Source organism: Hyposmocoma kahamanoa, unplaced genomic scaffold (assembly GCF_003589595.1).
Source record: "Hyposmocoma kahamanoa isolate Upper Pololo Valley unplaced genomic scaffold, ASM358959v1 80, whole genome shotgun sequence".
In the NCBI taxonomy this organism is placed as follows: Eukaryota; Metazoa; Arthropoda; class Insecta; order Lepidoptera; family Cosmopterigidae; genus Hyposmocoma; species Hyposmocoma kahamanoa.
The window spans coordinates 4,399,772-4,413,985 of NW_020654051.1; the positions used below are offsets into that span (position 1 = coordinate 4,399,772).

A 14,214-nucleotide genomic window follows, 5' to 3' on the forward strand; every position below is an offset into this window, starting at 1 on the left:
AGACGCGCGCTTGTATCGCTGCTAAAAGTCGCAGTGTGTGATCACTCTAAAGTTGCTGGTGAAACTATAGGCACATGGGCTCTGAGTGGTAATTTCAATGTTATAGGTAGGCGTGTCGTATACCGGTTGTTACTACTACGTAAAAGAATTTTATTGCAGCAAAAATAACTCGTAAAATAAGTATACCGACATCTCTTATCTTAAAAGATTGATATACGAGTATTATCTGTACCACAACAATAATACATTTTTAACCCGACTTCAAAAAAAGGAGGAAGTTCTCAATTCGACTGTGTTTTTTTGTACGTATGTTACGCTATAATTCTGCATTTGTTTGAACTGATTTTGATGATTCTTTTGTTGGAAAGAGGGTACCTCAGAAGTGATGGATGAATGATTTTTGAGGTCGGTTTTTTAGTACTCTGTACTGAGATTGTAAATGTAATAAACTGAATGAAAACTATAATTTATAATAATTTTTATGAGAATATTTATTGTTCGCCATTATTGGTGATTTTTTGTGATACCATTATTATCTACTGTACACAAAATTATTTACGTTGAAATCGTACAAATAAACATTATCATTTCATTGCATTATCACCTGCCGTTGTTCGTCCAATCATTTTATATAATATAAAAATTCTATCATTTTTAAATAATTGATATAAACAGCTGGACAGCTGTTCAACAAACATACCTAAAAACCATCTCGATTAAATTAACCTTCAAATAAAACACATTATGACTACATTATTATTTACACATATTATCTGCGACGTGTGACGCAACGTGGGTGTCCGGTAGCCGGCCTCGGAAACGTCGGTACACAACACTCTTCGGCCAAAACTCATCCTCCATGAAGGTCGACAGTTGTTGAGTTAGTACTCTCACCACAAAAGAAAAAAAATCACGTTTGGCGGGACCCCAACTGCTCGACCCTTATGGTAGCATTGACTTGCACTCGTATATACGCCACAATATCCACCTTTTTGAAACCGGCTTCGTTGTACTGGTCAACACGTCTCGGTGATGCTGACGACCATCACAATAATACCTAGTCTCAATTTCCTTATATTATTAGTACCGGAGTAGTTTATACTAGGATGTATTTTACCGGAAGTGCGATATATGTTTCAGTTACTTACAAACCATACATACAAAGATGCATTTACATATTTGCCAAAAAGACTACAGTTCACACACATACGTGGTATATTATTTGACGACCTCTGTGGTTGTCTCGGGATTGATCCCCGGTGGGATCGATAGATTTATACATATATATATTATATAGATAGATTTATACCCGGTTCCCTGAGATCGTTATCAATTTAGGAAAGTTCATTCCCTAAATCGGTCCTGCCGGGAGTTACATCCAGACCTTTTCATCTAGATTCAAAATTCAGCATGTTAACTACTAGACGATCGAGGTCATCATGTCAATATTTTATCTGAACTGTTCTAAAGAGAAAAGATAATATTTGTTTTGCTTATTTGTTACGTGAATACTTTGTAATTTATCTAAATTCATCCTTTTAGATAATCTGACGGCTGATTATTATTGTTTTTAACTGACTTGAAGAAAAGGTGGTCGTTGCCAATTAGATTTTTTGTGTGTATCTATGTTACGCGCCTACTCCTACTTTTGTGAATCGATTTCGTTGATTCTTTTTTGTTGGAAAGGTGGTACGTCAATAGATTCACATTTGAACAAAATATTTCACCTCTAATTGTGGCAAATCAGGGGATGAATCTGGTTTTTGAATTTTACCCTTTCCGTTAACCGATTTCGATAAAACTGTGCAAATACATGTAATTCCACATAACTTTCGAGGTCGTTTTTTTGTCTTTCTAAAAAAAGTTATAAATTATTCAGACGCAAAATTACTTAAAAATAATGGGTTCATACATTTAAAACCAATTACAGTTCTTAGCGAATGAAAATGCCTGGCGTGACAATGAAACATGGTAGCCGTGATTACTACTATATAATATATACATAATTTAATATTTTTACGATAGGTACATAGTTTTGTAATATAGGAACACTTGTGCTACTTTAATTTACATATTAACAAAATATTATAAAAGATACAACATTCTACTATTTGAAGTTCAAAGTTTGAGTGTTATGGTCATTGACTTACAATTATATGGACGTCGGGTCCGCGCTAAAAAGTGTCCGAACTTATAGGGCGTTAAAATCGTATACAGAGCGTCATTCACGCTTTAGTCTTCGTTTGTTTGACTGACAGCGAAGCAAGCAAAATTAGACAATACTGCGATGACATTACAATTTTTTAATTAGCTTTTTCATATTCCTTTACATGTCACTACGCTTAAATAGGTTGACTTGGGATATTTTTTTTGTGGTTTTTGTATTAGACCCGTTGTCTATTTATTTGTTAGTCAATGGTTATGGTAGAGAAATTGCTCCATTCAAAACCCAGCCTATTTAACTTCTTTGATTGGTTTTCCGCCTTCAATAAGCCACGCGGACCCACTTTCTTTTTCAAATATCTCTACGGAGGCGTTGCCAACAGGATCTGCCTTCTGCCAAGCCTGGCCTTTCAGGAACACAAAGAAATCTATTTGCATCTGTTCGTCTTTGTGAGTCTTCGGATGCGAAGTCAGCTTCGTTTCCGTGAATCCTGGGCAGATTGCTACCACCTTCACTCCAGTTCTCTCGAAATTATACTTATGTCCTAATGATCGCGTGAATCCCATGACTGCAAATTTTGACGCTTGATAAACAGGAAGAAACTGGTCAACTCTGTATCCATAAATCGACGCCAAGTTGATAATAGTACCACCTTTACCGCCTTTGTCTTTTCTCATATGCTCCCAGAACTTAAGAGACCATTCGATGACCGCAGTGACATTTATTTCAATAGTCTTCCTTGCTGATGTATCATCCAGGATTCCAGCATTATTAACAAGAATATCAACGTACTTGAATGTATCAAAAATGGTCGTGGATACTTCTTCCAAATCTGTAGTTACATTACACTTCATAAAAATCGCTTTTCTGGGACCATGTTTAACAGTCAATGTTTCGACAGCTTCAGCACCTTGGGTTTCGTTGATATCTAAAATAACTGCTACTTTTGCTCCTTTATCTAGAAATTTGTCAGCTATTTCATAGCCGATACCAACTGCACCACCAGTGATGACTATAACTTTGTTTTTAATATTGTAAGTCATGTTTCTAGATTCAGTTGCTAACATTTAATGACATATAGAGTTCAAGAGATTAGTATTTAAGCGGTAGACAGAGGTCACGTTTAATTAGATGTTTGTTTTTCTCCTTCATTATTAGCTATTACCGCTGAATTATTTTCGCGTTATAAACAATAATTTATGTTGGGTGGTCCGATCTTATCTCCTTGTATATTCTGTGTTATAATGTGTACATAAATATCAATCATCATTTGAAATCTAAAATTGTAAATTTATAATCTTAATACCTAGTTTTTTTAAGCCTCTTTTTCCGTTTGGCGATGTACTTTTTTCGTTTAAATCTAGATAAATATGATTTACATCACTGTGAACGCGTTTGTGTTTGATTTTATCAAAAACAAGTCTTATGTTGTCCGCGTGACAGGATATCCGTGTTTTACGTTTTATCAAATAAACTAGGACTTTAATATCTACGCTGGAAAGCGATCTTGTCGTATCTCGAAAAATAGCACAATGAGTTTTTTATATATTTGGAATCAGAAAAAAATTGCACATTTTTTATTCATAATAATTCTTTCTTCTACTTTTATTTAAAAATATTGCAACAACTTATTAATTAAACAAACGCTAAACTAACTCAATAAATCCAAGTAATTATATCTTAATTTAAATCGTTTCACCAGACAAAATTTTGCTAACGTTCCACCATTAGCTCAAAATCGCATTAAAACGTAACCAAAATTATAATTTATAACATAACAACAACTATAAATACTTGATAGGTGCTAAATATAGCATTAGCATTTAGCGTACTCAAGCGTGAAATTTAACATCAATAAACCAATCAGCTATTTCACGTTTCGCACCAAATGTTAAATGCTACAAATAATATGTGAAAGTATTTTACGTTATAATTGTTTCAACCAATGACAAGAGTCCCAATTTGATTAATTAGCTCCCCATTTTCACGTAGAATATAGCGCCATCTAAGAAATATTAAGGGAGATACATTTCAGGAACTGAGAAATTTTCCTCAGGGACTTGAAATAGTTTTTGATAGATGCAGGCATGAGGATTCTTCCGATCTTGTCTGTAACACGACTCACGTAAGTTAAAATGGCAGATTTTCGCTCGACTGTTGGTAGTTTCACACGAGGCCTGCGGCATTGGCATGGAATCTTCAACTAATTCGTATGTAGGACTTGCTTTGTGCTGAAGTTCCCCTGCCAGATGATTACTGTCGCAGATACCATGAGCTCTCTGAAACAAAGATTTGCTAACTGGCTAGGATGGTGACGGGAATTACCATTGAGGTACCTATCCGTATGGGATTTCTTTCGAAATATAGTATGGCCTAAAGTGTTATTAGGATTTCTTTTAATTAAAATATCTAAGAAAGCTAAAGTACCACAATTCTGTTGTTCCATAATAAATTGGATTTAATCCTATTATTTTTACCTTATTTTTTTACACATTCATACATTCACGTTCTTAATTGAATATTAAACAAAAATATTAGAAATTGTTTGTCTCTATAAACATATTTTATAAATGTATTTATGTGATATATTAAATATTTATACATGGTGTAACAGAAAGGTGCAATGAGATTTGTTTGCTGTTTTGTATCTAACAGAGATCCTATACTAGTTGTCAGATCTGAGTTCGAGCTTTTAAATGTTGCCTTAAAAACATAAGATTATACATATTTCATCGATATCTAGACAACGACTTTAATCACATCACTTGAGAGATCCTTCATTAGGTCATATGTTTTGTTATTTATTTACTTAGAATAGTTCTATGCACACACACTCGGAAATATTGTAGCGTACTTTATGGTAAGCAATATTGAAAGCAAATATTTTATTTAGTAGCAGTAGCACTCCTTGTGAAAGAGTTCGTCCAGGTAAGACCTGTCACCTTACCTATTTCTGCCGCAAGCTAGTAATGGGAGCATTACTGCGTTCCGGTTTTGAAGGGTGCTGGTTGAAATTACGGGCTCATGGGACTTATCAATTTATGTCTCAGATCTTTGCAATTTAAAACTCTGACTGGCACTGCAAACTGTTATGGAAAATCATTTCGCTTTCCACCAGGCACATGATTTGTTCGTTTCTGTACCTGAAAAAAAAAAACATATTCTCAAGATCGAAATCAGGCGGCATGAACTAGGTATGAAAGGTAGTAGGAATGACTTTGGAGACTTATTTTCATTTCACCATTTATTATTTTACCTATCTCGTACTTAAAATTGATAGAATTATAATATTGAATCCAAAGTTTCATTTCCACACATGTAGGTCCTGTCGTGCCTGTAAACCACCTGGCAGACATAACTGGATAGACCATAGGCAAATTCAAAAAGGGCACCGCCAATAAGGAAACAGAAAAAGAAAAAAAGAAGAATATTTCTTTTCCGTAGGCTTTTTTCTTTTTTCATGGCTTTTCGCGGTTAGCGTTTATATACTAATTGTTTGTTTATTTTATAGTTCCTCGCTTGATTCTTTAAATGATTTTTTTTAAATTCATATATTGGTAATTAACCATTTTAATTAATGTACCTATATTATCATCGTACTCACATTTACAAGAATAGTTTATCAAGGCTGTTAAAGTTCACAAATGTTAGATAACTAACTTCGTATCTGAAATCATAAGTAGCTCTGCTAAGAAAGTCAGATTTTAGTTACTGGAGTCAAGTGACACAAGTAATAGTCTATAATGGAGAGAGATTTAAAAAATAAAGTAGTTATAGTCACTGGAGGAGCAGATGGCATAGGATATGCAATTTGCGAGAAATTCTTAAAAAGTGGAGCAAAAGCAGTTATAATTGTAGACATAGATGATAAAAAAGGTTCTAAAGCTGTCAAAAATCTTTCAAAACTTGGAAATAAATCGGTTTTCATCAAATGTGATGTGACTAAAGATTTGGAAGAAGTTTTCAAGAAGATTCTAGAACAACATAATGCTGTTGATGTTTTAGTAAATAATGCTGGTATTGTTGATGAAGTTTGTCCGAAAAGAACACTTGGACTCAACACAGTGGCTCTTATAGAATGGTCTATGAAATTGTATGAGCATATGAGAAAAGATAAAGGAGGTAAAGGCGGGACAATTGTGAACATAGCGTCCATGTATGGCGTCGTAGTGGATCCATTTCAGCCAATTTATAAAGCGTCAAAGTACGGCGTTATTGGCTTCACCAGGACTTTGGGCCATGAGTTGAATTTTGAAAAATTTGGTGTTAGAGTTGTTGCGGTTTGTCCAGGGTTTACAGAAACAGCATTAACCGCAAGGCTTCCGGAGCAAGAAATGCTTCTAGATGTAAAAGAAGAGCTAAATGAAGTTATTGCAAAGATGCCATGGCAGAAACCTGACGCTGTAGGGAGAGCTACGGTGGAAATATTTGAAAAAGCTGACAGTGGTACAGTTTGGAGTATTATAGGCGATGGTCCAGTGGATTTGATACCAGGTTGTGAAATATCTATGTAGATACCAAGAAATTCTGGACATGACACGTAATACGTTATACATATATTGGTAATAAAAATTCTTTATTCCACAAAGGAAATACACATAAAACACAAGTTACAAAGTACATATATTATACAACGGTGAGCTTATCTCTTGAAGATATCTCTTCCAGGTAACCCTAGCCATGGTGTAAAAATGAAGTTTGCGATATTAATTACTGTACAATAAAATTAAAATTTAAATGTGAATAAAACATATACATACAGAATGCTTTATTTCTCTCAGAAAGGTCTATAAGCATGTTATAGTAAGTATTTCTTGTAATAACAAGTTCCTTCCTTTTTTTTTTGCCGGGGGCAAATCTTTATGGGGGGACTCTCCCTCCAGACTAAGGGCCTACCCCACTAAAACCCCCCCGGGTTTCCCTCTCGCCGGTTGAGTCGGCGCCGTGGGATCGGTGAACATTCACCACGACGCCGCCCGGCCGCCCTAGCTTGCGCCAGGGCTCCCGCGCCAACGGAGGGGCGAGTCGGTTGTCCTCCGACCCGCTCCCCCAGACGAGTGAGGCCGTGCAATGCAGGCTCCGGAGTCCCTGTCCAGAGCCCGCTGGCCCCACTAGGGGATCAGGCGAGCAGCGAACTGCCTTCGCCTTCTCCCCGTACGTCTGCGCCGAAGCGGGTGCGCGTCCGCCGCGTCCTCGCGCACCCGCTCCGCGGCCTCCTTTTGCGATATAACCTCTGCGCAAAAGGAGGCCACCGCCTCCCAGGACTCCTCGCTATCGAGCATGGCGGCAACCACGCTCGGCAGCGAGAGGTCCTACCCTACAGTCCCCGTCAGAGTGCGGCGCTGCTCATCCCACCGGCTGCACACCTCTAGGGTGTGCTGCGCGGTGTCATCCGCAGCGCCGCACTCGTGGCACGACGGGGACGGTTCCCTCCTCGCCACCTTGTACATGCAGTGACCGAAACTCCCGTGTCCAGTCAGCACTTGCACAAGGTGGTACGACAGTGGCCCGTGGGACCGGTTTACCCACTCTACGAGGACAGGGCGGATCGCCCCTATGGTACGAGCGCCATAGGGGGGATCCGCCAAGCCCTCTTTCCACCGGTCCCGCATGCGCTGCGCCGCGAGGCGGCGCTCCCGCTCGACCTCTTGGGGAGCAGGGCGCTCGCCTCGGACCCTCATTCCCCGCCGGTAGGCGTGGACCTCCGCCAGGACCTCGGCTTCGAGGTCCCACGGCGGAGTACCGGCGAGGACGCATGCGGCAGCGCAGGCCACCGTCATGTACGCCCTGCACATTCGCAGGGCGAGCACCCGCTGGGGGTCCTACGCCCCCGCCTACCATAACCTTTCCAAAAACAATCTTATTTCAATGTAAGCTTAAAGTAAGCTTATTGTAATATTACTCATATTCGTACCATGACGAACCTGTCAACCAAGTAATGTATTATAGCAAAAGCGATTAAAAGAACGAATGATTTTCCAATATAGTCTATTCTTTACAAAAACTACTACTACTAGAACTATACATATAATGCCTTCTCTTTCCTTTTTGAATCGCCTTATCGTAGTATAATGTATAAGTACTTAATGTCATTTACATTCAGAGAATTTTGACTGTTAAAAAAAGAAAACTATGTAATAATAAAATCTAAATTACAATGTTTTCAATAATTATTCCGCATTTTCATGAAGAAAAATAAATAAAACAAAATGAGTCTTGATAGTCACGTTGTGAGTTCGGAACAGAAGTCTAGTGTCAACTGTTAGTTTCGCCAAGGAGCATATAGATGACGCTATTATAATTTTACGAAATAAACATTGCGTATTTTTATTTAACGATAAAATATTTCCTACTTAATAAAAAATAAACAAAATATTGAAGAGATATGTGCAAATAAATAAGTTCAACTTAACTTTTAATCATTACAAATCAATGTTAAGACAATAAAACTGAAAATATTATTGTTTCCATTGCATACATGTAACTATTTTAAGATTGCTGAATTTGACATAAGAGCAATATTACTTTAATGTTAAAGTCGCGTCATAGTACGAACTGAGTGAATGCATAGTCACAAAGCTGCCAATAAAACATCATAGTTTTAACATTACAATAAGCTTACTTTAAGCGCGTTATGGTACGAAAAGTCAATATAAGGTTAAAGTAATGTTGTTTTAAGAGGTTGTGGTAGGCCCCCTGGAGTCTACTAGGTTGGGGGATCTGTGTAGCAGATCACCAGGCTGCAGGCAAATGATAATTATATATACATACATACATACAAGACAGACACACATCTCGACATGAAGTTTATATACATAAATACATACATAAGCAGAATATATATGGTAATGTAAACAAATTACTTGTTTATATCTCTGTATGTTACCGGTTAACTATCTAACTAACTACTCATTTAATTTGTGTTAACTTTACAATATATCAGACTAAGGCGGATATTCAGTTTGTATGATTTGCACTTTGCACCCTACATAATCACCGCGCAAAAATAAAAACGCGTTCCTGTGTAAGTTGTGTAATAGTTTAATGTTTTTTGTTTTTTTAAATAAAAAAGCTCCTTGATGAAAGACTATATTTATTTTTTACAAAAATGTACCTAAAAGGTTTTTGATATACAGTGTGTTTTTTTTTAACAGCCACTGTATGGAGAAATTCGAAACTATAGAGGATTTCAATAGATTCGACTTTTTGCATATTTTGGTGATGAGTTTTGGGTTAGAGTTGTGAGTAAAAAATATGGTTTGGTAAAACACTACAAATTAATTCCAAGAAGAATATGTAAACGGCAAAAAGAATATATAAAAAATCAATATGTTTATGATATGTGTATGTTATTTGATCACCAAAATTGAAAGTTTCCACCAAAATTAAGATATTGGAAAAAAAATACAAATTGAATCAGAAAAAAAAGCTTATTAACCGTGTAATTATATGTTGACCGTTACATATCTACAAATTAAAGGAAGTAGACGTAGATATATATTTTAATCATTGACTTACAATTATATGGACGTCGGGTCCGCGCTAAAAAGTGTCCGCACTTTTAAGGCGCTAAAATCGTATACAGAGCGCGACACTCCGCTTTAGTCTTCATTTGTTCTACTGACAGCGCGATACTGCGATGACATTACAATTTAAATTTCGAATAGGTTGACTTGGGACATTTTTTTCGTGGTTTTTGTATTAGATCCATCGTCCATTTATTTGTAAGTCAATGATTTTAATAGAAAATCTATTTGCTAAAAATATTTTTGAAAAATGAAACAAAAATAATATTCCTTCTGATTTTTCGCATATTTTCACCATAGCAGGATTTATAATTGTATTACATATGTCCTTAAAGCTTTTAACTTGGGAAAATTTAATCAAACATATGCCGTCAAAATCGACAAGATGCAAAGTGATTAATTAATTTTCCTTCACTGTCGGCGCGAGCCCCTTTGTTACGGCCCCTCCTGGACTCTGTTACATATGTATAATATTACGAGTATATTTGTCATTTTAAATACAGTTACAATTCTAGGGTTTTAAAATTTTCCTACTATGACAAATTTGCAATTGAGATTTGAAACAATTAAGTAGAATAAATGGATTTGTTGAGATGTATGCGCCACAATTTAGCTGTTGTTGCTCGCGGGGTAGCAGTTATTTTAACACTCAATTATATCTAGCAGATTTCGTGGACAACGATGGAGTGCGACATAGATTTTTGGTTTAAAAAAAGTAGATTCATAAAAAGTTGAATACAAGACCATGAGAAGCTGTATATAATTTACATACCTCAATAATTTTCTTTAGTGCACTGATCGATGGAGCCAGCAGCACCCTGTCACGAAACAACCCACATGAGTCCTTAATTCATCGATTAATGCATTTATATTCAATTCTTTTTTCTATACAAAAAAATAAGTGGGCATTTGACATCCATCTCACCTGATGTAAAGTGACGATCAGATCGACGACGTGGCATGCACACCTAAATAATTCCTATTCAATCTCGTCTTGATTCTGTCCAAGTTCTAGCTTTCCGGAAATAAGTCCGCAGGCAGGGAATTACCACAACATAGGCGTGGAACCCCAGTCTATGTTCCCGATGACGGAAAGGGGAAGGCGGACTCAAATTATGCATTTCCATCGCACACTCGTCGTGATATAACCTGTAGAATACCGATAAGCAGGCAAGTTTACGGCGGTGTTCAAGACCCTGCAGCTTCGTCTCTACTGATTCCGAGTCACATAATAGCGTCTTGGTACTCTTGTCTATTGAATCCAAGGTGGCCAGTTGGTATTTAGCAGAGCCATCCCATAAATAGCTGCAGTACCGCGTACACGTGCGGACTTGTGCTTGGTACAGTTGAAGCAACTGTCCCGGTGTGAAATAACGCCTCACTTTGTAAAGGATGCCAAGATTCTTAGGGACATTTTTGGCCATGGATTCAATGTATCTGCTGAAGTTCAGATTGGATAACACTTCCATTCTAAGCAACTGGAGACGGTCGGCTATCCGTATGGATATATCACGAAAAGTCGGAGTCGGTCAACGCGACTCCGTTTTGTGGAGATAGATACGCCTGCGTTTTGGTTGGCATTACATTTGACAAGATTGGCATTGCCCCAATTAGAGACTGTTTTAAGTGACAAATTCAAACGACTAACCATGGACTCTAGACAAGACTGGATTTCTTCTTCACTGATCCATGCATTGGTTAAGTACCTGTCCACGACTGAGTTGTCATTAGCCTACCTAAAGGCCCTGGAATTAACATATCATTGATATGCAGCAGAAAAAGAGTAACAGACAGCAGGAAATCCTGAGGAGCCATCTATCGTCTGATGGTCGGAAAAGTAGCCTTGTAAGACCACTTGTATCGAACGTTCACACAAGAAATCCGAAATCCAATTGCAAAGGTCAGTGGGAAGCCCAACTTAGGCGATGTTAATCCCCCCCCCCCCAACTTCGCATTCCAAGGTATATGGCTCAGAAAATTTGTTAGCCCATCGTACAACAGTAGTTTGATTTTGGTACCAATACTTAAAAACATTCGTCAGGCGTGTTAACGTTATGTCTGTCACTATTTTTCATAAAAAAATTACTATTCTTCTCAACATAAATTACATTTTCTAAATATAAATGTACTATGATGCTAGTGTAACAATGTTAATTTCTTTACACTTATCTCTCAAAGTCACTCTGAGGCCCAGATTGTAAATAGACCTAACAACACGTTTTTACAGGACAAAAATTCTGTTTATATCGGCGGCATTACCCCAACCTAGTAGCGGTAGTACTAATATAGTAGTTAATGTTATAATCTTCAATGTTAGCAAGAGATATTGCTATTAACATTGCAAATGTACATAACTTAGACAAAGTCATAGGTACTCTATTATGCCACAGGGGTATGAACCGTCAACATCTCAATTGCGAGGCAACCGTCCTCCCAACGGGCTAGTATTTACTATAGTGTTTATTGTTGTATTTATGGTTGTTTGAAATTCAAATTCAGAATTGTTAAGCATTTCCATTTTATAATCACACTCTCGTAATCGAGATACCAGCGCGATGCTGGTATAAAAATATCAGTAAGTAGTGCTTATAACAAAGGTTACCTACTTCTGTATGTCTCCAAAATACTGTTAGAAATGGATAATTAGTCTATTTTATCGATTGAAAGACTATAATGCTCAACTGTTTAGATTATGAGTTAAGGCCCACCTGACATCATTTTATGTTACTGGTATTATTTTTTTATTATCTTGGCCACGTCCTGGTGCACTACGTTGGGTAAATAATTACAAGGTAGTGAAGCAGGTACTCAAGTGCAAACCACCTTATCCCGCTACAATTAAATGAATTATTAATTTAATAGTCTAATGAAGAGAAGGTTGTTGAGGTTGTCAGGTTTCTGCAGTGTCTCAGCCATGTTCGTTGATGCGCGCGTAGACATTTCATTGATGTACTATGTAAAAAGTCGGCATAGTTACTGAACAGAATACGTGTTAGCCCTAACAGCCTCCTGAAGATCATTGCAGAGGGGAGTGACTTCCCAATATCGCAGCTATTAACATCTGTTACGAAGTCCCTGGTAGAATATAAGTACTAACATTGTTTTAAGTCTGTACTAACATTTTTACGGATCTCAATTTTCTGTTCATAAAAGATAATTAATAATAGGGGTTAAAGTATGAAATTGCCGATTTGTACTGAAAATCTAAATTGTTTATTTTTTAAATTTTTAACAAATTTATTTAATCAAAATAGTTGCCATTATTGTCTATACATTGCTGCCATTTAATGGGAAGGTTATTAATGCCTTTGCGATAGAACTCCGACGATCTAGACTGCACAAACTGTGTGAAAGCATTTTGTACAGCCTCCTGGGAAGAAAACTTCTTGTCACGTAAATAATTGTCCAAATCACGAAAAAAATGGTAGTCCGTTGGAGCAAGGTCTGGTAAATACGGAGGATGACGAATGGTTTCTAACTGCAGTTCCTGAAGGGTCAAAATGGTTTCTCGTGCTGTGTGAGGTCTCGCGTTGTCGTGGAGCAATAATGGTGAAGATCGATTCATGAGTCGGGGCTGTTTTACTGCTAGTTTTGTCAACATGGTTCGGAGTTCGGCACAATAGACATCTGCCGTTATTGCTTGACCAGATCGGAGAAAACTATAGTGATTAACACCATGCTGAGACCACCAAACAGTTACCATTACCTTTTTATTGGTAAGTTTTGCTTTAGGACACTGTTGTGACATTTGACCTGGGGTCAGCCATTGCATTTTTCTTTTCCGGTTATCATAAAGAATCCACTTTTCATCACATGTTACAATTCGATCCAATATTCCTTCATTTCTGTACCGGTTCAACAAGGCAACACAAGTTTCAACACGCGTTTCTTTCTGCAGATCAGTCAAATCATGAGGCACCCATTTTTCGTATTTTTTTATTTTATTGATTTGACGCAAGTGAGTCAATATTGTGGGTAAGGTAACGTTAAACCATGCCGCTAATTCCTGGGTAGTTTGACTAGGATCGGCTTCCACTATCTCTCTTAATTCATCGTTATTCACCTGTGTGGGCGGTCTTCCTCGTGGCTCGTTCTTTAAGTCGAAATTTCCATCACGAAAGCGTTTAAACCAAAATCGCACGGTGCGTTCATTAGTAGACCCCTCTCCAAACGCAGCATTGATATTGCGGGCTGTTTCTGCCGCGTTAGTTCCGCGTCGGAACTCGTATTCAAAAATCACTCGAATTTTCGCAGTATCCATCTTTCTTGTCTAAATTGAATAACAAAAACAATTGAAAGTCGATATTCAAATGTTTCAAATTAAAAAAAAAAATCACAGAAACCATTTGAAAAAAGTTTCATTCGAAAACCTCAAACCATGAAGATTCTATGAAAATTCAAAGAACCTATTGCAATAAAACGGCAATTTCATACTTCAACCCCTAATAATAATATGAGTAATACAAATAAACAAGCTGTTCTTGATAGTCATCTTCACAAAGACACAAATTCATTTAGGGGGCA

The 14,214-nt window shown here is 37.2% G+C and overlaps 2 protein-coding genes across 2 annotated transcripts; one reads left to right on the forward strand and one right to left on the reverse strand.

Annotated features, from left to right (window-relative positions):
- Positions 1 to 1,979: 1,979 nt before the first annotated feature.
- Positions 1,980 to 3,207, reverse strand: LOC113233869 (15-hydroxyprostaglandin dehydrogenase [NAD(+)]-like). Its single transcript, XM_026469092.1, has 2 exons — positions 2,427 to 3,207; positions 1,980 to 2,139 (listed from the first exon to the last, which is right to left on the reverse strand). The coding sequence occupies exon 1, from the start codon at positions 3,205 to 3,207 to the stop codon at positions 2,455 to 2,457; it is 753 nt and encodes a 250-aa protein (XP_026324877.1). The 3' UTR covers positions 1,980 to 2,139; positions 2,427 to 2,454.
- Positions 3,208 to 5,907: 2,700 nt separating this feature from the next.
- On the forward strand, positions 5,908 to 6,916 carry LOC113233868 (15-hydroxyprostaglandin dehydrogenase [NAD(+)]-like). The gene has a single exon (XM_026469091.1). The coding sequence runs from the start codon at positions 5,908 to 5,910 to the stop codon at positions 6,676 to 6,678; it is 771 nt and encodes a 256-aa protein (XP_026324876.1). The 3' UTR covers positions 6,679 to 6,916.
- The last annotated feature ends 7,298 nt before the right edge of the window (positions 6,917 to 14,214 follow it).